Source organism: Lampris incognitus, chromosome 20 (assembly GCF_029633865.1).
Source record: "Lampris incognitus isolate fLamInc1 chromosome 20, fLamInc1.hap2, whole genome shotgun sequence".
Classification (NCBI taxonomy): Eukaryota; Metazoa; Chordata; class Actinopteri; order Lampriformes; family Lampridae; genus Lampris; species Lampris incognitus.
The window spans coordinates 7,171,469-7,198,055 of NC_079230.1; the positions used below are offsets into that span (position 1 = coordinate 7,171,469).

At 48.1% G+C, this 26,587-nt stretch overlaps 1 protein-coding gene across 1 annotated transcript in view; it reads right to left on the minus strand.

Annotated features, from left to right (window-relative positions):
* Window positions 1-19,499, minus strand: part of nrxn2b (neurexin 2b) — a 919,866-nt gene extending 900,367 nt beyond the window's left edge. The window contains exon 1 of the mRNA XM_056300763.1: window positions 18,788-19,499. Within this exon, the coding sequence (XP_056156738.1) occupies window positions 18,788-19,499 (712 nt within the window). The remainder of the gene's footprint in view (window positions 1-18,787) is intronic.
* Between the last annotated feature and the right edge of the window lie 7,088 nt (window positions 19,500-26,587).

Sequence of the window (26,587 nt, forward strand, 5' to 3'; positions counted from 1 at the left end):
GGATGATGCCTCGCCGCCCAGCTCCCGCGCGGCAGGATGCGGCGGCGGCGGCGGCACACACTTAAATAGAATACGTCTGACTGTGCGGCTGATAACAACCCCGATCCGGCTGCCTCCCTCCGGGGAGCCGTGTTTCTGTTAATTAACGGCCCGCGCAAACAGTCTGAAAAACTTTTGACTGTAAAAAATCAAGCCTAATTGTGTTAAACTTTCAGGCGGGTGCTCAGAAATCCATGTTTATTAAATCTGAAGCCACCGGCATGACTAACACTTGGACGCTGAGGCCGTGGATCGAACTCCTCTCAAACAAGCTATCAGGGAATACCTTATCGATTTTCCTGCTTTGGCGCTGAACACAAAAAAAAAAGAAAGAAAGAAAGAAAGAAAGAAAGAAAAAAGAAAGAAAGAAAAGACATCTTATTCCACCGGAGACGTTACACACGTGCCGCTGTGAGACATGTTGGATCTCAGACGCACAAGCTGCTTGTTGTGCATGTGAAGGGGCTGCAGAAGAGGCAGGAAGTAGCTGGAGAAGAAGTCAAGCTGTGAGTTTCTGTAGTACGTAGTATTTAATATGTAGTGTAGTATGATGAATGAAGAAAATGAGAGAGAGAGAAGGTTGGATGATGTAGGGATAGTGAATCAGGAAGTTCGGCGGATTAGCAAGGAGGAAGTGAGGGCAGCTATGAAGAGGATGAAGAGCGGAAAGGCAGCTGGTCCTGATGACATACCTGTGGAGGCATGGAGGTGTTTAGGAGAGATGGCAGTGGGGTTTTTAACTAGATTATTTAACACAATCTTGGAAAGTGAGAGGATGCCTGAGGAGTGGAGAAGAAGCATACTGGTACCGACTTTCAAGAACAAGGGTGATGTGCAGAACTGTGGCAACTACAGAGGTATAAAGTGGATCAGCCACAGCATGAAGATATGGGAAAGAGGACTAGAAGCTAGGTTAAGAGGAGAGGTGATGATTAGCAAGCAGCAGTATGGTTTCCTGCCAGGAAAGAGCACCACAGATGCTTTGAGAATGTTGATGGAGAAGTACAGAGAAGGCCACAAAGAGTTTCATTGTGTCTTTGTGGTTTAGAGAAAGCATGTGACAGGGTGCCGAGAGAGGAGGTGTGGTATTGTATGAGGAAGTCGGGAGTTGCAGAGAAGTATGTAGGATATGTATGAGGGCAGTGTGACAGTGGTGAGGTGTGTGGTTGGAATGACAGATGGGTTCAAGGTGGAGGTGGGATTACATCAAGGATCGGCTCTGAGCCCTTTCTTGTTTGCAATGGTGATGGAGAGGTTGACGGACAAGATCAGGCAGGAGCCTCCATGGACAATGATGTTCGCAGATGATATTGTGATCTGTAGCGAGAACAGGGTGCAGGTTGAGGAGAGCCTGGAGAGGTGGAGGTATACACTGGAGAGAAGAGGAATCAAAGTCAGTAGGAGCAAGACAGAATACCTATGCATTAAGGTGTAGAGGTGACGAAGGTGGATGAGTTTAAATACTTGGGGTCAAATGTTCAAAGTAACAGGGAGTGCAGGAGAGAGGTGAAGAAGAGAGTGCAGGCAGGGTGGAGTGGGTGGAGAAGAGTGTCAGGAGTGATGTGTGACAGAATGGTACCAGCAAGAGTTAAATGGAAGGTTTACAAGATAGTAGTGAGACCAGCTATGTTGTATGGTTTGGAGACAGTGGCACTGATGAAAAGACAGGAGGTGGAGCTGGAGGTGGCAGAGTTGAAGATGATAAGATTTTCACTGGGAGTGATGAAGAAGGACAGGATTAGGAACGAGTATATTAGAGGGACAGCTCAGGTTGGACGGTTCGGAGACGAAGCAAGAGAGGCAAGATTGAGATGGCTTGGACATGTGTGGAGGAGAGATGCTGGGTATATTGGGAGAAGGATGCTGAATATGGAGCTGCCAGGGAAGAGGAGAAGAGGAAGGCCAAAGAGGAGGTTTATGGATGTGGTGAGGGAGGATATGCAGGTGGCTGGTGTGACAGAGGAAGATGCAGAGGACAGGAAGAGATGGAAAAAGATGATCCGCTGTGGCGACCCCTAACGGGAGCAGCTGAAAGTAGTAGTAGTAGTAGCAGACTATGAGGTGTAGTATGTATTTAGTATGTAGTATGCAGTATTTACTATGTAGTATGTAGTATTTAGCATGTCATATATAGTATTTAGTACGTTGTATGCAGTATTTAGTATGTAGTATGTACTGTAGTATGCAATATTTACTATGTAGTATTTACTATATAGTATTTACTATGTAGTATGTACTGTAGTATTTAGCATGTCAAATATAGTATTTAGTATGTAGTATGCAGCATTTAGCATGTAGTGTATAGTGTGTAGTATGTAGTATTTAGCGTGTAGTATGTAGTGTGTACTATGTAGTGTATAGTATGTAGTATGTATGTAGAATACGTAGTATGTAGAATGCAGTATGTATGTAGTGTGTCATCCCAAACACGTTTTTTTATGTCAGTGCAGTTTGTCAGTACCAACTTAGTGCGACAAAGAATCAGAAATTCCTAACACGAGTACTTTGAAAAGGGTTGCCTTACAAGTCCTGCATTTATGTGTGTGTGTGTGTGTGTGTGGGGGGGGTTCTAAGGGTGGTCCCCATTAGGATAGAAAAATCGGAAACCCCCTACCTTGTGGTGACATGTTCCCCGCGAGGAAAACGGCCCCATTGTAGGGTCAGAAGGAAGACACCTTATTTTGGGGTCATCGTCACTCTTACAATACATGTCATCTCATCCCTTACCCAAGCCGCTATCCTCATCAGGGTCGCAGGATGCTGGAGCTATCCCAGCAGTCACTGGGCGGCTGGCGGGGAGACACCCTGGACAGGCCGCCAGTCCATCACAGCCCCCCCCCCCGCCACACACACACACACACACCTATGGACAATGTGGTACGGCCGAGCCACCTGACCTAGATGTCTTTGGACTGTGGGAGGAAACTGGAGCTCCTGTTTAAATGTGTTCTCTGCATATAACCCATCCTAAGCCCGGGGACCAACTCCAGCTCTTCTTTCCGTCGCCTTGCTCAGGGGCACAGGCAGGAGTATTAACCCTAACATGCATGTCTTTTTGATGGCGGCAGGAAACTGGAGCACCCGGAGGAAACCCACGCAGACACGGGCAGAACGTGCAAACTCCACACAGAAAGGATCTGGGATAGCCTGAGGTTCGAACCCAGGGCATCTCGCTGTGAGGCAACGGTGCTAACTACTGGGCCACCGTGCCGTCCTAAGACTTGGGTTTAGGGTTAAGGTTAGAGTTAGGATTAGGTTAAGGTTAGGGTCAGGGTTAAGTTTAGGCGTGTAGTTATGAAGGTTAAGGGCGAGGGACTGAATGTAGTCAGTGAGAGGTCCCCACAAGTATAGAGTGACATGGTGTGTGTGTGTGTGTGTGTGTGTGTGTGTGTGTGTGGCCCCATTCTTATGGCAGTCCCTACGGCTTGACCTTAATACAGATGGATGGGAAGTGACAGAGATGTGTGAGCCAGAGCGCTCGCCGCCGCTCATCTTTCCCCCTCCCCCAGTTGTGCAGTGACAGTACAGTAAGAGAGCCATCTTTAATTGCATGTGACGACCATCTAGGCTTGCAAGAGCCGGTGAGCCGATGAAGACCCACTCCAATCTTCACCCTGACACCCTTCTCTCAGAGTCCCTCGGCTGGGTGCACCACCATGGAAATCCATGTACCACCCACCAGCTTTATTGCCTCGTCGAGCACACACACTCTAAGCACGAGAATCAAAACGCTTCTCTTCTTCTTTTTTTTCCAGATTTAAGACCCAAGTCGTGCTTTCCAGTCAGGCAACATCACTTCTCGCTCTAATCCGTGAAGGCTTGTATTGTGCAATGCCCAAGACCCGCGTTCACATGGTGTAAAAGACAGTGGTGTGGAATAAGGGGATTAGGAATTTGAGTTAACCGCTAATGTGGAACAGTTATTACCAGATAGGATTTTTTATTTTAAACAGGTAACAAGTTAACAGAAAGACTACAGCTGTCCAATTCCTGCAGCTTGTCTTCACTGAATCCGTATCACCAAGGAGAGGTTCAGAGAGGATGACAGAAAAGAGGGCGAGAGAGAGACGGTTAAAGACAGGAACAGGAATGGGGAGAGAAGAGGTGTTCGGGTGGCGTGGCGGTCTATTCCGTTGCCTACCAACACGGGGATCGCCGGTTCGAATCTCCGTGTTGCCTCCGGCTTGGTCGGGCGTCCCTTACAGTCACAATTGGCTGTGTCTGCGGGTGGGAAGCCGGATGTGGATATGTGTCCTGGTCGCTGCACTAGCGCCTCCTCTGGTTGGTCTGGGCGCCTGTTGGGGGGGGGGGGTGTGTCAGGTGAAAAGAAGTGGCCAGCGACTCCTCGTGTATCGGAGAGGGGTGTGGTAGTCTGCAGCTCTCCCCGGATCGGCGGAGGGGGGTGGAGCAGCGACCGGGATGGCTCAGAAGAGTGCGGTAGTTGGCCAAGTACAATTGGGGAAGAAGAAAAAAAATAAAGAAATGGCGAGAGAAAATGATACCAGACTGTAAGTCGACAGCGGGTGCGAGACATGCTGCAGCATCGGGATCCACTGGCTAAGTAGTGGACTTCCACCCCCGCCAGCTGGTCCCGGGATCTGGGCATCCATCAGTGTAAGAGAACGGAGCCAGAGGAGCACGTGTCCTTTGAACCTGGGATTGCTCGGCCGGCGAAAAAACCCATGACTACACATTTCTGTCAAGAGAGGAGGAAAATGGCACGCCTCGGGTACGGGCGGAGGAGGAGCGGAGGAGACGGGGCGCGGGCGGTGTTGGGAGACGAGGTAAGTAAAATAACTAGATGTTGAGGAGGAGACGAGGTGAGGGTGAGAGTCGGAGAAAAGCAAAGTGAACGAGAGAGAGAGAGAGAGAGAGAGAGAGAGAGAGAGAGAGAGAGAGAGAGAGAGAGAGAGAGAGAGAGGCGTTTTGGAGAGAGGAATGGCTAGAAAAAAAAAGTCCACCGCTGTTCGATCAGTTCTTCTTTTTTTTACCCCCTTCATCTCTCTCCAAGCACCCCTGGGCAGACTGCTGATGCGGGTATCAGTAGGGGATGATGGGAAAATCATGAAATCACGATACTGCACCTGACGCTAATTACTGATTTTAACATCGCGGCATTTCCCCTGACTGGCAATATGGCAGCACAGTGAACAGACGCTGTGCTGATGTTTGATTTCTACGTCTCTGAATGTCTGAATGTGAATCACTTGAACGTTTACACTGCGAAGCTGAAGGAAACAGGGAACAGACACAAAGACTTTTGTCTTTCATAGTTCAGCCAACCGAAAGCATACCGAAAGCCTGCAAGACCACAACTATCATCATATTTTGCATGCAAAATGCAAAATCACGTCTTACATAGTGAACGGGTTAATTAATGAGGAAGAGGAGTTAATTCACCTCCAGGTAATAGCAAAAAAAAAAACCCCAAGAAAAACAAGGAGATGGTACACGAGACCACTTATGATAAGGGAGATAAAAAGGGCAAATTCCTTGCCTCGATTTCTCATGTGGTCCGATATGAAATGGTGCCTGGTGTGAAACCAGCAAGCTGAGGCATATTTTGTCCAAAACTGGGTGTTGACGCATAAAAAAAATAAATTAAAAAAGAAACTGCTCCGCAGACCTCCGCTAGGCGGAGATCCGCAGATGTCCACCTAGGGGCTGCTTTGACATCATGGAAGTCCATGCAGACCCTACGGATGTACATACACATACTGGTTTTTTTTTTTGCCAGATATGAAATCCCCATTAGTCATGTGTTTAAAGCTTGTGTAGTAACACATGGGACTTAAAATAAATGCAGTTTTTTCTATGACTTGTTACAGTTTTCACTTTGACCGCAGAGAAGAAGAGAAGAGAAGAGGGGATGGAATCTGCACTGAAGTACTGTTGCAATAGCAAACAGGGAGGTACCTGCCAGTTCCCAGATCTAGTCATCGGGCAGACCTTCCCTGTTCCCCTATGGCGACAAGCATCTACCCTGCTGAATCGTGCTTGAGCAAGGCATGGTAACTTACAGCATGTAACATGTAGTAACATGCAGTACCATGTAGTAGCATGCAGTAACACGCAGTACCATGCAGTAACATGTAGTAACATGCAGTACCATGCAGTAGCATGCAGTAACACGCAGCACTAGCAGTATCATGCAGTACCATGCAGTAACATGCAGTAACATGCAGTACCATGTAGTAGCATGCAGTAACATGCAGTACCATGTAGTAGCATGCAGTAACACGCAGCACTAGCAGTAACATGCAGTAACATGCAGTACCATGTAGTAGCATGCAGTAACACGCAGTAACATGCAGTACCATGCAGTAATATGTAGTAACATGCAGTAACATGTAGTAACATGCAGTACCATGTAGTAGCATGCAGTAACACGCAGCACTAGCAGTAACATGCAGTACCATGCAGTAATATGTGGTAACATGTAGTAACATGCAGTACCATGTAGTAGCATGCAGTAACACGCAGCACTAGCAGTAACATGCAGTACCATGCAGTAATATGTAGTAACATGCAGTAACATGTAGTAACATGCAGTACCATGTAGTAGCATGCAGTAACACGCAGCACTAGCAGTAACATGCAGTACCATGCAGTAATATGTAGTAACATGCAGTAACATGCAGTAACATGCAGTACCATGTAGTAGCATGCAGTAACACGCAGCACTGCTGGTGCTGCACGAATTCCCAGTGGAGGTAATTTAAACAAAGGCACAGATTTCTTTGGCGATCAAAACAGCTCCTCCAATTAGTCTGTCTTTCCCCACAGAAAAATCCACACAAATCCACACACTCCCTTCCGGGGGTGCAGCTCTGATTCACGATCAGTGTTGTCCAATACGTTTGTATGTTTTTCAGCATGTTTTTGCTCCAAGTGTACTTCAGTATTTACTCGGAGCTGCTTGGAAATGAGATTCCTCACATTACGGATGGCTATATGTTTTGCAGCCATCCTAACCACGGCAAGTTTGGGATGGGATGTAAAGAATGGCATGCTCACGTATCCCCGGGAGCACCTGCTAGCCCTCCAACCTCACGCAAAAATCAGTGTCTTGCTTTCACATCTACCAGACGACTGCGCTGAGCTGATCAAGAATCCCAGCACGAGACATGGATGAAAAAACAGAAATGAGGTTTAAAGGGCGTCCGGGTGGCGTAGCGGTCTTTTCCGTTGCCTACCAACATGGGGATCGCTGGTTCGAAACCCCATGTCACCTACGGCTTGGTCGGGCGGCCCTACAGACGCAATTGGCCGTGTCTGCGGGAGGGAAGCCGGATGCGGGTATGTGTCCTGGTCGCTGCACTAGCGCCTCCTCTGGTCAGTTGGGGGTGCCTGTTGGAGGGGGAGGGGGATTTAGCGTGATCCTCCCATACGCTACGTCCGCCTGGCGAAACTTGTAACTGTAAGGTGAAAAGAAGCGGCTGGCGACTCCACATGTATCGGAGGAGGCATGTGGTAGTCTGCAGCCCTCCCCCCCGATCGGCAGAGGGGGGTGGTGCAGAGACCAGGACGGCTCGGAAGAGTGGGGTGATTAGCCAAGTACAACTTCGGAGAAAAAGGGGGGAAAATTAAAAAAAAAAAAAAAAACGAAACGAGGTTAAAGAGGAGATATAAGAGAAAGACTCAGAAGAAATGGACGTCAACGTCTTTTGATTACTCTGTCAAATGTGCGGCCACTGAATAACAAAACTGAACTGACAGCAAAAGTTGATCATGACTGCAACTTTAGACGGAGCAATCTAATGTGTTTGACAGAAATATGGCTCAAAGAGGACACAACACACATTGTTTTTAGGGGTTACACCACAATTAAGGCCGACAGGATGAACTTACATCAGATGAGTAGGAGGTGGAATAGGTATTTTTGTGGATAACAACTGGGCAACGCAATTCAATATCCACGACAGCGAACTCTGTTTGTCTTTTTCACCACTCTATTAAGAGAGGGGAGTCAGACAGAGCACCATAATTTTAATCTACGTTCCCGGACCGGATAATGAGAGGTTGAATAGCTGATGCTTACAAGGCTGTGTGCCTCTCACCACGGGGTAAGTCAGACCACAATGTTGTACACCTGCTTCCCAAGTATCGAGTGAAGGTAACGCAAGAGAAACCGATGACTAAACAGATCCAGCTGTGGACTGGGCAAAGCAAAGAGGAGCTGAGAGACGGGTTCGATGATACAGACCGGCAACTGTTTCCACAGTGCACATGACGTGACAGATACTATCATTTCCTACACAATATTCTGTGAAAGCAACTGTGTCCAGACAAAAACGGTCGAAATATTTCCTAATAATACACCAAGGCTATCTAAAAATCTCAGAATGTATCTTAGTAAGAAAAAGTGCGGGCAGCATGGTGGCCCAGTGGTCAGCACTGTTGCCTCACAGTAAGAAGGTCCTGGGTTCGAACCCCAGGCCGTCTCAGGTCCTTTCTGTGTGGAGTTTGCATGTTCTCCCCGTGTCTGCGTGGGTTTCCTCCGGATGCTCTGGTTTCCTCCCACCATCAAAAAGATATGCATGCGAGGGTTTATGCTCCTGTTTGTACCCCTAAGTAAGGCAATGGAAAGAAGAACTGGAGTTGGTCTCCGGGTGCTGCAGCTGCCCACTGCTCCTATGCAATAGGAGGGGCTACATGCAGAAAACACATTTCATTGTAACCTGCACAATGACAAAATAAAGTGGCTTTCGTTCATTTCATTCAAAAAAGTGTTCTTTTCTTAAAGGTGATACTGACTTGATCAGAGAAAAAGGGGGAATTCAGATCTAAAACAAACAAAGCAAAATTAGAATACAAAGACAAGGTTGAGAGCTGGTTCTGCATGGGTAACGATAAGCAGGCATGAGAAGGCCTACATTTTATGGTCGGTAGAGAGACCCGAAACAGAAAAGTACTCATTCTCATCTGAACAATCCTTCCCTCGTAAATAGTTTGAACCTTTTATATAGTAGGTATGACATAGGGGACTTCAATACAGAATGTGACATGGTGTGCACCAAAATTCTTATATATGCTCCATGAGTTCTTAGAAAGTGCAACATTGCAGTTATCCTCACCTGCATTAAACCAAACAAGGCCCCAGGCCCTGATGGCCTGACCAGACAAGTGCTAAAAGATTGTGCCTACCCAGCTGGCAAGTTTTATCCCTCTGCTGGATAAGAGCACTATACCTAGCTCCCGGAAACTGTCAAATACAGTGCCTGTACCCAAGAAATCAGGAGCTAGCCTTTAAAATGATTTTAGACCAATAACACTTACCATTATTCTGTGTAAATGTATGGAAAGGGTTCTATCTACGTATCTAAAACCTTCTGTGGCCTGTCATCTTGACCTCCTCCAATTTGCATACAAAAAAAATCAAGAGGTACTGATGACGCAACCCTATCTTTAATTGATACAGTTGCCAAACATCACCAACTGACGACACACGATGCCAGAGTTTTATTTACTGATTTTAGTTCAGCTCCTCTTTGCTTTGCTCATAATATGAAGACACATATTATTATCCTTCAAAGGCTTTTGGATCTTAGGGTCTACTTTCGTGGATCAGAGCTTTTCTGTCTGACCATTCACAAAGAGTTTCCTTTAACTGCAACGTGTCAGTACTGACTATTTTAAATACAGGCATGCCCCAAGGTCCCATTCTAGCACCCCTATTACTTTCAGTGTACAACAGTGAATTCAGAATCCAAGACTCAGATTTGAGTTTACTTAAATACGCTGATGATATGGCGCTCATCAGCCTCTTACGTGGCACTGCAGGGGAGAGTTTGTATTTTAATCATGCAACATCCCTCCAGAATTGGTGTCAATTGAGTGCTCTTGAGATAAACATTAGTAAAACCATGGAAATGGTAATATCCGTTAAACTCTACATTTCAGACTTGTGTCAACCCCTTAAAATTTTAGGGCAACCTATTGAAAAGTTAGTTGTTTTAAGATATTTGGGAACTTATATAGATAGCCATCTTATTTTTATAGATAACACGTATTATGTTTTTTTTAAAAAGCTATGCAGAGGTTATTCTTACTCAGGAAGCTTAATGACTTCTGGGTGAGCCAGAAAATTCTTGAAATGGTGTACACAAATCTGGTAGAAAGCATCTTGTCTTTTAACATGGTCAAGTGGTATGGACACTTGGATGTCAAATGTAAAGGGAAACTGTCAGGAGTGGTTAATATGTCCAGTAACATCACAGGGAAAACACAGATGTAACTAAATGGCAGGCATGTACTGAATGCCAAAAAGAAAGCTCTTGACATAACAATTTATCCATCCCATCCATTGTACCCACAGTTTGAATTCGGGCCACTCCCTTACTTCACCCCTCGCTGAATCTGTAGATTGGTCTTATGCTTGCAAATTTTGGTACATTGCACGTTTTCTTTTTTTCTTTCGGATTTGGCCCCGCTTTTTCTCTCCAGTTGTACTTAGCCAACTACCCCGCTCTTCCGAGCCGTTCCAGTCACTGCTCAACCCCGTCTGCCGATCCATGGAGGGCTGCAGACTACCACATGCTTCTACCATGTGATACATGCCAGCCGCTTCTTTTCACCTGACAGCGAGGAGTTTCGCCAGGGGGACGTAGCGCATGGGACAATCACGATATTACCCTCAGTTCCCTGTCCCCCCTGAACAGGTGCCCCGACCGACCAGAGGAGGCGCTAGTGCAGCGAGCAGGACACACACCCACATCCGGCTTCTCACCCGCAGACATGGCCAACTGTGTCTGTAGGGACACCCAACCAAGTGGGAGGTAACACGGAGATTCGAACCGGCAAGCCCCGTGTTGGCAGATGATGGAACAGACCACCAACGCCACCCGGATGCCCCAACACATTTTACTTTTTGTAATTGGCCTATTTCACCCTATTTAAATTCCAAGTTCCCAAAGTTATTTTTGTTTACTATTGTCTTGTCCCTCATTTTGATTGTGGTGAAGCTGTTCTGCTTTTTTATATTTGTCCTTGTGTAAACTATGTTGATTGTGGTGAAGCCAAAGACAATTTTCCACATCAGGGACAACACGGTTCTAACCCAGCTACACAACTCTACCGCTGAGACAACAACCAGCCAGACAGATGGATGAGGCGGATCATCGGGAAGGTCATCCACTAATCTCTCAGCGACTCCATCGAGGGTGGCCTGAAGTCACTCTTTTTTGCAGCTTTGCTCTGTGGAACAGATTTCCATAAAGATGAAACGTAACACTCCATCCAACTCCACTTGCTGGAACTGAGCATATTTTGTGTGTGTGTGTGTGTGTGTGTTTTTGAGAACTTTCATAAGGACATTTTTTACTCCATCTTTACTACTTTTGAGTGTTATATTCAAGTTCTCTTTGAGGTGTTGTCACCACCAGACTTGCTGTAAATAAAAATCAAAGCTATTATTGCTCTCCGCTTTTTCTTTTTAAAATGGGAAATTCCAATTAGCTTTACTTGATTTACTTGATAGTTTTGGGCGCGACTGCCATCTGACTTCAGCAATGTTCCAGGCTATAATCTCTATTTGCGTCGAATTTAATACCCATAACAGTACACACACAATTGTGATTAGATCTTGCAGTGTGTTACCCTTGCTGCCCACAGGGTACAACATCCAGCAGAAAGACTGAATTGATGGGATTGTGTCTTGTGTATAAAAAGAGGAAGGAAAGAGGAAGCCATCTGTAGTCTCACCACTGTCTTGGATATGAGATGATAACGACAGCTCCTTTACAACCCAGAAGTCCCAGCATCCAACACAACAACAGCGGCGCCAAAGTCAGACAATGCAGCCGAGATAAACACTATCGAAGCTAGACATCAGATCCAACAAGAGACTTCACAATGACCTGCTGGAAGTAAAGCTCGCTTAGACGCCATCCGAGAGCTTCATTACCCCTAATGCATGTGGTTGGATGGTGTGTGGAATGGAATAGCTCGGATTTGTTCGACACACACATACACACAGACACACAAACGCATCCCCATCCCATCATCTCCCATCAACAATAGCCAGACAAGCTGGTGATAAGGTTATCTATAGAACCACTTCGGGAGCCCTTACGGGTTGCCGTCCCCCTCATTAGGGCTGTATTTATTTATGGATATGGGACAAGTTAATTGCGAGGTCATTTATCAGACACCCTTGCTACCGTCCCGCTCCGTGGTTGCTGCTATAGGGGGGATGGTGCAATTATCGCTGTGATATATGGCCGTCCTCCGCGTCCTCTGCCCCGGCTGCTGTTCAGGTGTCGCGGTTTAAGAGGTGCACCAGGGGTCCTCGCGGCGTGAATCAGAACAGCTGATGTGGCCAGATACACCGGCCTGGAAACGGTGTCCGTGCAAGGCGGTTCACGCTCAAGCATCGCCACAAGATCTGTCTGAACATGAAGCCTTTCCTCCATGAACACATCCGTCTCTCGCTCTCTCTCTCTCTCAAAGTCAAATGCTTGTGGTCAAAGGAGACTTCTACCTCAATTTGCAGAGGCCAAGCCTGTTAACTATGGGTCACTACGGAGACCCAAGATCTGCTTTATTCCAACGTGTACAATAAAAAGTGATGATGAGAGTGAATTGGGGGGGTGGGGGGTGGCGTGAAGTAACTGGTGAAGCAGATTTTTTGCTTTTTGTTCATTGCTGCTCTACAAGGTCAGTTCAAAAACACGATTGCCTCTGCAAGGCCAACCACAAGAGGCTTGTTCCTTCAACTTAATCATCTTTTTTTTTTTCTGTCCAAATTTGACAGGTATCGGAATTCTCCGAGCTATACTAATATGGTAATGAAGGTTATCCATTTTAATGTAATCAATTGCAATTACAGATTGCAGTTGAGTATTTTATCAGTGATTTATGGTCACAACCTCGGGCTATTATATAGTGCGTGACCCCTCATAAACAGCTGACTCCAGGTGAAATTTCTTGCTGCAAATCACTTTACATCCGGCATCTGACCTTTGGTGATTGAGCGGAAAATTATTTCATTTACTAGTCAGTGCACCTCATCAATATACTGAAATAGCAAAGTGCTAATTGTTAGCACTTGTTAAAATCGGGGTTAAAATCGGGTCCGCACTGGTTAGCGCTGTCGCCTCACAACAAGGTGGTTCTGGGTTCGAACTCCGGGGTAGTCCAAACTTGGGGGTCATCCCAGGTCCTTTCTGTGTGGAGTTTGCATGTTCTCCCCGTGTCTGCGGTGGGTTTTCTCTGGGTGCTACGGTTTCCTCCCACCATCAAAAAGACAAGACATGTTAGGGGTAATACTCCTGTCTGTGCCCCTGAGCAAGGCAGTGGGCAAGACAAATTGGAGTTGGTCCCCGGGCACTGCAGCTGCACACTGCTCCTAGCTACACAGCTAGGACGGGTCAAATGCAGAGAAGTATTTCCCTACAGGGATTAATAAGTATAGCAAAATCCAAAAATAAACAAATAAATAAAATAATTAAATTTTTCCCCAATATGTATTGTAGAGACACTATTTAGAAAGAAATTGTTCACCTGAGTAAAAACAGCATTCCTAAGCTGTCCTGTGAGCAGCTGACCAAAACTTTCCCATTGTATTTTGTGCACGTTTTCTTCTTCCGACCACCATCCCCATCCATTCTAACCGGTAAACTGAACTGTGCAGGAAGAAAGGTCTTGGACGTATCCCTCTCTGCAGGATCAGAATAAACTGACTTGTGTAACGTTACAGGAAAAAATGTGGCAATAATTCACTTCTTTTTTTGTTGTCGTTGACACATTAGCTTTTCAACCAAGTACACCTGCAGCTTCGGCAATACAGTAAAACGCTGCTCCCATGCGGGGTGAGGGGGTGAATGAATGAGCGTATGGCAAGAATATCACAGCAGTCATTTTCTCAGGCTCATTTAACCTCTAATTACGCCGCGTTAAGGGCCTGGCAATGCTTGGCCCTGCATCACTATTTGGGGCAGGGGGACAAAAGGCGAGGGTCACCTTCAATTATAAAAACAACAGCCTTTACAGCACAAATAACAGCTTTAATTAGAAACCAATTTGCCCGAAAGGCTTACACACATATTTCAAACACACACACACACACACACACACACACACACACATATATATATATGCCCTGTGATGGTCTGGGACTGTCCAGGGTGTCTCTCCGCCTGCCGCCCAATGACTGCTGGGATAGGCTCCAGCATCCTCGCGACCCTGACAGCAGGATAAGTGGTTAAGATAACGGATGGATGGATGGATGGACATATATACAGGCTGTGATTGTATGGAAGTGCAAGGCAGCGTCTCAATCTGCCTCAGATATCAATAAGTAGTTCAGGGAAACAGGTTGAGTCTGTAGGGCGTCCGTATTCACCTGTCATAAACGCCCTCCTAGTCATCTGAACAACAGGACGATCAAATAAACTCAAATGACTCTCAGTGGCCTAATTGGTCAATCAGTAGCAACAAGTTACTGATAAGGAATTCAAATCACTGCAACAGGAGACAGGATTCATACAGGTAGTTTAAGGAAAAACAGCAAAATAGTAAAGTCATGTCGACTTCCTTAGCTTTCCTTCCTTTAGAAGAAAGCCACTGTATTTTGTCATTGTATTCTTACAATGAATTCATTTTCTGCATGTAGCCCATCCTACTGTATAGGAGCAGTGGGCAGCTGCAGCACCCGGGGACGAACTCCAGTTCTTCTTCCATTGCCTTGCTCAGGGGCACAGGCAGGAGTATTAACCCTAACATGCATGTCTTTTTCATGGTGGGAGGAAACCAGAGCACCCGGAGGAAACCCACGCAGACACGGAGAGAACATCCAAACTCCACACAGAAAGGACCTGGGACGGCCTGGAGTTCGAACCCAGGACCTTCTTGCTGTGAGGCAACAGTGCTGACCACTGGCGCACCGTGCCGCCACCTTTACAGCGTTTTTTTTTTCTTGTCTTTTTTAAAAAAAAATTTTTAAATCGGCCCTGTGATGTCCTGGCAGCCTGTCCAGGGTGTCTCCCCGCCTGCCGCCCAATGACTGCTGGGATAGGCTCCAGCATCCCCGTGACCCTGAGAGCAGGATGAGCGATTAAGATAATTGGTTGGATGGATGCTTTCAGCAGATGTTTATCGTTGTGTAGGATTTTATAAGTCTGAAAGACATTATTTTGACTGGGTAAGACTCATTTCAGACCTTTCAGTCATTCGGTGTGTATGTATGTGCACATCCGTTGGGAGGGTTTGTGTAATGCAGGGTGGTCTCAATCACACGGTTCAAAAGTACAGCTGAATTTCTCCTCCGTTCATGTCGGAGGCACACTTGAAAGCCACATCGCTGTGTCAGACTCAGTTGGTTCATTGGTAAATTCTGACATCTGCATCAGAGCCTGCAAAACCCTTTTTCTGGACCTTGCATCCATAGTGGTATCACCTCGAAGGAGGAAGGAGGAGAGGAGAGCCTTTTCTGATCTGCACCATCGGAAACATATCACGAACCCATCCTCGGTGTCTCCTTCCAGCAGCTAGAGGAGCTTCGTCATCTTGGTTTGTTATTCTTCATCTTGCATATGATGTAGAGGTTGGTTCGACCCGGACTGGTCACATGTTCAGACTGACAGTCTCGGGACAGGATGCTGTGCTGCTCTAAAGCCCACCAAGGCAAATTTTGTAATTTGTGATAATGGGCTACACAAATAAAGTTGCCTTGAGTCGACTTGACAGTCTATTTAATACTGTTCATGTGTGTCAGTGTGTTAGTTTCTCTCCAACGAGAGCAGGAGGCAGCCCCTTCAAAATAAGCTCTCCTTTGACGGAGCCTCTCCAGAGCGGCGCTAACGCAGCAAGACACAGATTTGTTGGAACAGACATCTAAGTGGCTTAAACCAACTAAAATAGAGTGAGAGAGGGAGAGAGGGAGAGAGAGAGAGAGAGAGAGAGAGAGAGAGAGAGAGAAACCTTTGCATTCTTGCCCATGTGTTGGATAAAAGGTACAAATACGCCGCTGCTCCGGCAGTGAGACTTAATGACCCAATTTACTGTCCACAAACCAAAAAACAAAAAGTCCCACAAATAAATTAACACTGAGGAAATGAACATCTCCACGCTGTCTCCTCCTGTTCTCTCTCGCATTCACCATGCCTCACTGTCGATCTGCCATTTCTCTCTCAGTGGTTCGCCTGCCTCTCTTCGCTGGTTCTGTTTCCATCTCTCTCCCCCTCTCTCTCTCTCTCTCTCTCTCTCTCTCTCTCTCTCTCTCTCTCTCTCTCTCTCTCCTCTCTTCCTCAATCTCTCTCTCTCTCTCCCTCGATCTCTCTCTCTCCTCTCCCCTTGTTTCTCTCTCCCTCAATCTCTCTTCTCTCCCCCTCATCTCTCTCTCCTCTCTCCCTCCATCTCTCTCTCTTCTCTCTCCCTCAATCTCTCTCGTCTCTCTCCCTCAATCTCTCTCTCTCTCCTCTCTCCCTCGATCTCTCTCTCTCCTCTCCCCTTGTTTCTCTCTCCCTCAATCTCTCTTCTCTCTCCCTCATCTCTCTCTCCTCCATCTCTCTCTTCTCTCTCCCTCATCTCTCTCTCCCTCATCTCTCTCTTCTCTCTCCCTCATCTCTCTCTCTCTCTCTCTCTCCATTTGAAAAGGACAAATGTTTCCTGCAGTCACAGTGGCACTGCATTGGTATTCTGCTCTCAATTTAGCCGAGAGCCAGGCAGCAGTATCTGCTCCCAGCAAACACACAGCAGTCTGACACACAGAAAGGATGAAAGGAACCGAGAAATAGAAGAAAGAGAAGAAAAAAATACAGAGACAGATGCACTTTGAAAGAGAGAGAGAGAAATATGTGTGCGTGCGTGCTTGTGTGTGTGCATGTGTGCATGCGTGTGTGCGTGTGCATGTGTGTGTGTATGTGGGTGGGTGGGGCATCTGAGGGAGACAGAACCATTGCTATCCGGCGGTGGTATCGCTTGCCGTGGTACCGGGTCTCAATAACCAGCGATAACTCATCGGACACGGGACGGAGGATGCCGGGCCTGCTCGGCGTTTTCCCGGACTGAAAATGGGACCAAACATCACAGCAGCTTCCGGTCCGCTACACGCGCTCCGTCATGTCCACGTGACCCATTACAAACACCTTCTACACCAAATCCACATGGGGGCTTTGAGCCTAATCCCATCCGCACACCGGAATCCGCTCCTATCATTATCTCAAATCCATCATAAGCAGCACTTCAGCGTTGGAAACAAAATGAAAAAGATATTTTATTTGGGCAAATACCGTTCGTTGTGTGTCTGTACTGTGAAAGCGTGCGAGGACCACATTAAAAAAAAAGAGTAGAGTTCAAACAAATGCTCAACAATGGCAAGTGAAGCCTTAGCAGCATTAATGCTGCAAAATGCTAAGAGAATGTAGACTGAGGTGTTTTTCCTCAGTGCAAATGGAGAAAATGCCAGCAAGTGGCTTGGATGGATGCATAGGGAATGAGAGAAAGAGGGAGCGAGAGAGAGAAAGAGAGAGTAGAGGCAGACAAGGTGAGGAAGAGAGAGAAGGGAGATAAGTGCTAGAGAAGGAGGTGGAGAGACAGAGGAGAGGGGGATTGGAAGTGCTGACAGCAGGTAAGGGTGAGAGAGAGATAAGTGGGCGTAGGGGAGGAAACTCAGGAGAGAGAGAGAGAGAGAGAGAGAATGGGAGGGGCGGGTATTGAGGAGAGCAGCAGGGAGGTGAGGGGTGATGGAAAGCCCAGATAGCCTTGAGAGGAGAAGGTAGGAGACGGGTGAAGTAACCGCTTGGGGGAGAACAGAAACAGAGAGAGAGATGAACGGTGGAGAGGAGGAACACAGATATGGAAATGGGATGTGTCAGTGAAGGAGGGAGCAAGAGGTCTAGAGCAGAACAGAGTCTGACATGAGCTGACAGCACGGGAGCACTTCCCAAAAGCAAATGAAGGGAAGAGCAAGGTATACGCCACTACATTTGGATTTGAAAGAAAGAAAGGAAGGAATGAAGGAAGCAAGGAAGAAAAACAGAGCAAGACAGAAAGCCAGTGGACAATGTGTGGTTTCAAATCTTAATTGCTCAACCTGGCCAGTCAGCACCTTCAATGTCAAGTATTCATCTTAAAAGATCTTAACGCCACACAAATTGTCGTCTGTTCTGCCTCTCGCTATCACGAGCAAGCCACAAAACCCCAAACAACGCTGCTTGTCCTTCAACAACTCAATCAGTCCTTTGAGGAAAGAAACTTCGGAGCGCCGTTTTATTTGACCGTAGCCCATTTTACTCTGGGTCAGCGAAATGTTCACTAGCCTAAATATCCTCCTTGTAAAGCAAACTGAAGGATGACCTCTTCCATCAGTCTCTATTTCTCTGTCAACAGGGCTGTTTTGTTGACAACGTACTTATTCTATCAAGAGACAACAGCCAGGTAGACTTCCCTTTGCCTCGCCCCAAGCTGGTAAGTCACTTGCTACTTCTTTGGCAGGAACAGAGCGTTCAGGAGAGAGACAATATTGGAATAATTTCAGTATTTTAAAGAAATAACACTTGTACTGCTCTTCAGTGGCTCACAACAGGCCAGAAGATGACGCCTGATGACTTCGGCCATGACAAAATCAAGGTTTTCAAGCTGATAGTAATAATATAAGTACAATAAAGTTGCATGGGTCAAATTCAAACTGATTTACTATGAATCCAGATATTGGGCATCCAGCAACTGGTAGATACTGGACAACCAAAAGAAGTGATAAAATGAATTACATAGTCAGTATATCAAGTAGGGACCAGGGATAGCTTACCTTCCTTGCAGTACTTCCCCTTGAAGCGAGTGTGGGTGCAGTCACAGTGCACCTCACCGAATTGGATGGAGCAAAATCCTCCGTTGAAGCAGGGGTTCTGTTTGGTACACAGGTACTCCAGGTCGCTCTGTATGCCCTGGCTGTTGAGAAGAGTAGGAGGCATCTCCCCCACCTTCAGGTTGGAGATCAAGCCTTGGAACGGTGGCTCGTACTTCACTGTGCTAGAGGTCAGCGCCGATAGTCGTACATCGGGCGGAATGCCTCCCACGAACAGGTCACTGACCACTGCCATCTCCTTCCTCTTGGACTTGACCTCAGCCACTTTGGTCTCCCCGTCCACCATCAGCAGGGTCTCGCGGAAATTCCGGGTGAGCAGGACCATGTGCCAACGGTCATCGTTGACCGGTGTCTCCATGTGCAAAGTGGCTGGCTCGGCGCAGTGGATGGCAAAGCGCAGCTGTAGGCGCCCGCCAGCAATCAGCAGCTCCATGAAGTCGCAGTTGCCTCCATCATCCAGGTAGAGAACAAGAGCCTTGCTGATATTCGTTTTCAGGCTGAAGCTCAGCTCGCCCACAGAGCCGGCCTCCCAACGACCATAGCGAGCCCACTGGCCCGGCGCCCCGCCAAACTCCAGCATCTTCACGCCGGTCAGCAGGCTGAAGAGCGTCAGAGGCCAAAGCGGTAAACACAGAAACCTTGTCCCCCTCGTCATGCTCAACGCGTCCTGTTTTTATCCCTCTCTTTACGATTCCTTGTGATTCCAAAAAAAACCCCAACAAAGTCGTAGCCTAGCTTCGCTTCAGCTAACAGACTTGTTATGGAAATCTAGACAGCACTTGTTATGTGTGCAAACTGTGACAGGAGGCTCTCTGGGCAAAGCAATTTTCAAAAAAGGACCCCTTTCCAAATGTTCATAACGAATCAACAGTATTTTCCCCTCTTCTGTCTGGTGCTCTGATTCTTGTCCTTATCCTGACTCTCTCCGTCGTCTCTCCATCAGTTGGTGCCTCAGGGACTTGGAGGGAAGGATCGAGGAGGAGAGAGACACAGAGAGAGATAGACAGGGAGGGGGGAGGGGGTACGATAACTCAAGCAGAGCTTTGTCTTCAAAAGCCTCTCGGTCAATCCTGGACCTAAAATAGAACACTCGTTTCTACAATCCAGATCAACCACAATGTAATTTCCAAGAAACGTAAGATGTTACCAAGGGCTCGGAGGCCGGATGAGTTTTCCCAATTGAAGATTTTCCTTTTAGGGAGGTGGGGGTCAAAAGGAGATGAGAGCAAAAGACAATGGGAAACGAAGAAGAAGCTGTCAGGGTTTGTAGGCATCTGCTGGATTGCGAGATGCGTTCATGGTTTCGGCTTTGATCCCGTCTTCTCCGTCCAGGTCCAGCAGACCTTTACATAGTCTTGGGCGCCATCATGCCCTCGGCGCGCATGGTTCTGCAAGGGAAACACAAACAAAAACATCTTGAGATCACACGTAAACAAGCCCCACTGTTCCTCACACGTTCCACACATCTTCTGAAAAGCAGGCTGTTCTAAGTTTGTTGACAGACTGTTTCTGGAGACAGCACATCTCACTTTCTTCGCCCCTCAGAGCTTCCACCTAGACAGTAGAAAGTATTCCATATATAAAACCTCTGTTGTCGTCATTTGAAAGCTCAGACTTGGCAGAAACGTGTGTCTAGGGCTGAGCAATAATTAAACATTTTGACGTTTTCTCGGCTCTCCGCCTCCCTGAGTGACTCAGAAAGTATGAACACCTTATCCCATCTGTGCCCTCTGGGTCCTGCTAGATGATGGCTGAAGTGCTGTATTGAACCTTAACGTAATGGTGCACTTACAGTCACTTATAGCGAAACTCTCAAACCATTTTCAAGAGAGATGCCGTCCATACAGTGCATGCTGTCATCCAGCATCCCATACAGTACACCAGACATACAGTACATCAGACATACCAAACCATGGCGGCGGAGCACACGTTCAGCATGGGGAGAGGGCTCATTTTGTTTTTAAGGTATTTAGGATGTTTGAATGTATTACATCAATGCATTGCTCTCTCTCTCTCTCTCTCTCTCTCTCTCTCTCTCTCTCTCTCTCTCTCTCTCACAGATGCACACACACGCATATAGAAATCATGGGGATGCATATGCAAACGCACACATCATTAAATCAAATGCAATTCAGAGTAGAATGCCGTGGAGTCGATAGCTAGCAGCCTAGCCATTATTGACCCTGGACCCTGGTCTAATCCCTCCCCATTACTTCTCGAGTGAGATTTAATTTCCATCTCAGATAGTCGACAATTAAACCTAAGCATGCTGTGCTCGCGCCCCGACATGCTAGCTTTTGCGCCTTCAACAGTGATTCAAAACGCAGTGATGCTCGTCCATAAGGACGTGTGCGTGTGTGTGTGTGGAGGTGGGGCGTCATGATCAGACTCTCAGAAAGAGCTCCATGGTGAAAGAGGGAGAAAAGAGAGAGATGGGGGGAAAAAATGCAAGGGAAACAAACGATACCGGGGCCATTTTTCTCTCGGCCGCCTTCGTACTGGAAAGAGGATCATGCCTCTGGCATGAAGGAGAGCGTGAGGGCCGATTTATTTCGTCCTCCGAGTGACGATGAGGAGGTCTTGCACCTTTGCATAAGAGCTCTTCTCACACAACGCACAATCAAACATCCCTGTAAACTAAACCCTGAATATCCCCAGCTGTGGAAGAGCAGATCATAGAACCATCAAGTCCAAAAAACAGCAGCTGCCAGGTAAATGTACAAGACCTCTTCAAGGACAGAAAGCATGCCTTGATACACATTCTGATGCCAATGAGCTACATTTGATTAAAATATAAATACACACATGACAATAACAAAGCAGAGATGCAACACTGTACAGTACAAAATAATAATTACAAACAGAGAATATATATTTTTTATATATATTTTTCCGCTTCCGGTGTGGAAGACGGCAGAATGAATTCACGTCTGCAGTGGCTTCGCCCAGTACCGGTGTGGGAAGATGGGCGGCATTAATTCACGTTTGTGGTGGCCTCACCCAGTACCGTCCATACAGTGTCTTTGTCCACATTTTCATCCGTTTGTGTCTTCGTTTGTTGGCTTGGAGAGCTGGCGCTGGATCGTCTGGGAGAGCCTGGTCTGCTGTGTCCTGTGGGCCCAGGCACCACGGCCCTGCCTGGAGCTGCGCCCAAGGAGGTAACGCCGAGGGCGGTCTGACAGGACGAGAAAGCGGGGCAGGCTAAGCTAACTGCTAGCTCATGCCGACCGATAGTTCCAACAACACCGAGGGTGGTCTGACGGGACATGGAAGCGGGGCAGGCTAAGCTAACTGCTAGCTCATGCCGACCGACAGTTCCAACAACACCGAGGGTGGTCTGACAGGACATGGAAGCGGGGCAGGCTAAGCTAACCGCTAGCTCATGCCGACCGACAGTTCCAACAACACCGAGGGGGGTCTGACAGGACATGGAAGCGGGGCAGGCTAAGCTAACCGCCAGCTAATGCCGACCGGCAGTTCCAACAACACTGAGGGTGGTCTGACAGGACATGGAAGCAGGGCAGGCTAAGCTAACCGCTAGCCCATGCTGACCAGCAGTTCCAACAACACCGAGGGCGGTCTGACAGGACACGGAAGCGGGGCAGGCTAAGCTAACCGCTAGCCCATGCTGACCGGCAGTTCCAACAACACCGAGGGCTGTCTGACAGGACATGGAAGCAGGGCAGGCTAAGCTAACTGCTAGCCCATGCCAACTGGCAGTTCTGACAACACCGAGGGTGGTTTGACAGGACGAGAAAGCGGGGCAGGCTAAGCTAACTGCTAGCTCATGCCGACCGACAGTTCCAACAACACCGAAGGTGGTCTGACAGGACGAGAAAGCGGGGCAGGCTAAGCTAACTGCTAGCTCATGCCGACCGGCAGTTCCAACAACACCGAGGGTGGTCTGACAGGACATGGAAGCGGGGCAGGCTAAGCTAACCGCTAGCCCATGCTGACTGGCAGTTCCAATAACACCGAGGGTGGTCTGACAGGACATGGAAGCGGGGCAGGCTAAGCTAACTGATAGCCCATGCCGACCGGCAGTTCTGACAGTCATCCTGGCTGGCGTTCGTTCTCTGGACAGTGATTTTTTGGTTTAGTTTGGATATATGTGTTAGTTTGGATATATGTGTTAGTTTGGATATATGTGTTAGTTTGGATATATGTGTTAGTTTGGCTATCTGTGTTCTTGTAGTTTTTGGATGTGTTTTTGTTGTGCTGCACTGCTGTGGGCCATGGGAAACGACATTTCGTTTCATTTTATGTGTGCAAGTGCATGAAATGAAATGATAAATAAAATAAAGTGATTCCTGATATGCATGCACACACACACACACACCCTACTAACCGCTGTACTTAACATCAAGGAGCCCACATAAATACAACAAACAAATTTGAAGAATTTCTGTTTTTTTTCCATCACCTATTGTTTGACATGTGTCCCAAGCAGATGCAGAGATTTGGAATAATTCCCTCAACGCTGCATTTGAATATTCATTTACTTATTCCTGTCTGGCTGACGGGTCTTTTGTTTTAATCTGCAGCGCTGTGTCTACGGGAGCCGACTGTGGTCTAACGCATCCTACAGTCCTCCACATATTGTGTTTGCTGGTTATCGGCAAGCTGGCTAGATGGTACTATTTACTCCCAAGGACAGCGAGGAAACACAACAAGCCTTGAGAGGAAGAGGAGCCTGCAGGGCATTGTTGCACGCGCGTGCCCGTGAATGCCTGAGTATGTTAAGTGCGGCTCTGAATCCTTGTTTATGTGCACGCACGTATTTAAGAGGAGGCATGTGCGCCTCTGAGATTGTGCGTTTTTTTTTTCCCCAACTGTCACACATAACTGTGTCTATATATATTCATGAATATACTCAGGGGGGGGAGGCGGATTATTTTGGTCATGATTGTAGCCCCCGGTGTTTCCACCAGAGTGCTTCGCCGCCGGCGTTGCTTCCCCCCAAAAGTCATCCGCTACAGCAGAATTGCTGCGATTTCAAGCCACGGCTGACACGTCAGCCCTTCCCTCCGACGGCTCCGCGTGACATCTTCATGCCTCCGTCCTCGCCTCGAGCCGAAAAGCGGATTCTACTCGGTCAAGCTGCCGACCGGGCCGGCCGACCTGACTGTTGTCAGTCTGTTGAATAGGGGTTATCATCGCACATCTGTCCCAAATACTATATGGGCTAGTAGGGGCCTAGTAGGGGCCATATATTTGGGACAGATGTGTGATAACTCTTAGCAGTTAAAATGGAACAACAGGCCGCGCTTATATCCCCCCCACACATACACCCCTGACTCGACTCCTGCCCCGGCGACTCTCTGAAACTCCCCGAGGTGGAGCGCAGGGCCGCGGCAGCAGCAGCCCCCTCTGACCTCCGCCTTCACACATCATTGCGTTCAGAATGGCTGCACTATGCATTTAATCCAGCTCTTGCAGAGCCCCTCCTTTGCCCTGGGTCCTCACAGAATCCCCACAGATCAAAACTACACCTGTTATGTGAAGCCATGCCAGCCTTTCATCTACTCCCCCTCCGCCCCCACCCGGGCCTCCCCTTCCTCTCGCTTCTCCTCACACACACTCCGCTCGCGCAGACGACCGGGTGAAGCTTGTCGCGAAGGCTCCATCAGCCCGGACTCGAGCGTTTGTCTTGGTCTTATTTCAGTTTCCCTCGTTTAAAGAGGGCGACGGCGATTTGGAACCGCGACACGAGAGAGTCGAACACTTTCCGGGTGGAACGCGTGAAAAAAAGGGGGCGAGGACATTAAAGCTACGCAGCTCCAATACAAGCTCTGTATTTCCAAACGTACAGATGTAAATACTGCCCACATGGACACGGCGCACAGACACCCGCTGCCTCTCGTGGACAAACACATGAACGCTGATCTATGGACCTCCATAGACATGGGCATTCACATGAAACATCATCTTCACCGGCGGTCACTCGGGGTCGACTATGACCATCCTCCCTCTGGGTGCTCCAGTGGGTATAGAGGCTGAACCTTGAGCCATATAACGGGAGGACGCCTGTGCGTGAAGGCTTTTACCGCGGGGAGGCCGACGCGCCTGCAGCCACCACACGGTCCTTGGCGGAGGGGGGGGGGGGCAGAGTCCAATGGCATGGAGAACCAAGACGACTGGGGACCACCTTCTGTTGCAGCCTTCATCCGCCTTCACTGCTGTTGTGACCTGGAGACATCTCCCACCGGCTCCACCATTGAGTTCTTTGTTGGAGCACGCTTCTTCTGGAACCTCCCCCTTGACCCGTCCACCTTGGGTGACCCTACCAGGAGCCAAGCTCCGGACAGCAGAGCTCTTGGGATCATTGGCACATGCAAGCTTCTCCACCACGGCAAGGTGCAGATCCAGGAGAAGACATGAAATAAATATAGTCACACAAACACACAAGCACACATGGACATAACACTTAAGACATGCATTCAGCTGCACATAAACACACAGGCACACCAGGAGAGCCCCCTCCCTGGCAAGGCCAGAGCCATAAATCCTGGCTGGCGAGAGGCGCAGCGTCGGCCGCTCTTTACTTATTAATCAGGGAGGCAGAGAGAGAGAAACCTTTAACATTCCCAAGCAGGGTGAACAGAATCAGGAAAACAGGAGAAGGGGGTGGGTGGTGGAGGGAGGGGGTAAGGGCAGGTATATTCTTTTTTCCCCTTTTTTTCTCCCCAATTGTACTTGGCCAATTACCCCACTCTTCCAAGCCATCCTGGTCTCTGCTCCACCCCCTCTGCCGATCCGGGGAGGGCTGCAGACTACCACATGCCTCCTCCCATACATGTGGAGTCGCCAGCCGCTTCTTTTCACCTGACAAGGAGGAGTTGAACCAGGGGGATGTAGCATATGGGATGATCACGCTATTCCCCCCAGTCCCCCCCCCGAACAGGCGCCCCGACCGACCAGAGGAGGCGCTAGTGCAGCGACCAGGACATGTACCCACATCCGGCTTCCCACCCGCGGATACGGCCAACTGTGTCTGTAGAGACGCCCAACCAAGCCTGAGGTAACACAGGGATTCGAACCGGCGATCCCCGTGTTGGTAGGCAACGGAACAGACCGTCACGCTAGCCAGACGCCCCAATATTGTTACCCAGAGACGGCTTGGGGATGTGGTGAAACGGATAGCGGGTGAAGCAAAGAAAGAACAAAAGCCTCGACCGGCGACGGAGACAGGCGCAGAGAGATGGAGGGAAGTTTAAGCCGAGTGACTCACCGAAAGTAAAGGAGGCAGCCTCCGGATGAAGACACGCTCGGTATCAACGAGGACACGGAGAGGCAGATGAGGCAAATGAGACAGAGAGGAAAAAAAGCAAACCCAGAAGCCCAGCAGTACCATCTGCCTGTCATTTGGGCGGGTAAAGCGGGAGCCGGATGCTGCGGCGCGCTCGCACACATTTGATCAGCCTTGTTGGCTTCCAGCCGCTAATGACTCGCGCTGGCTGTTAACATTAGCCGCATTCATCCCTAATAAGGAGATGCTAATGACACAGATCAAGGATTTCGTCGTGCCATTAGCACTATTTTTAACGTCGCAAGGTTATTAGGCGAGGTTATAACTGAGGGACTCTTTTTTTTTTTTTACATTAATGAAATCTCGAAGAGGAATCTCATGTAAGAAGTGTTTGCTTTTTTCCTGCAAGTACACTGAAGGTCGTGTGAGTGTGTACTTGTGACATGTCCACGTGAAATAACCCCCCCCCCACACACACACACTTGCCCTCTTAC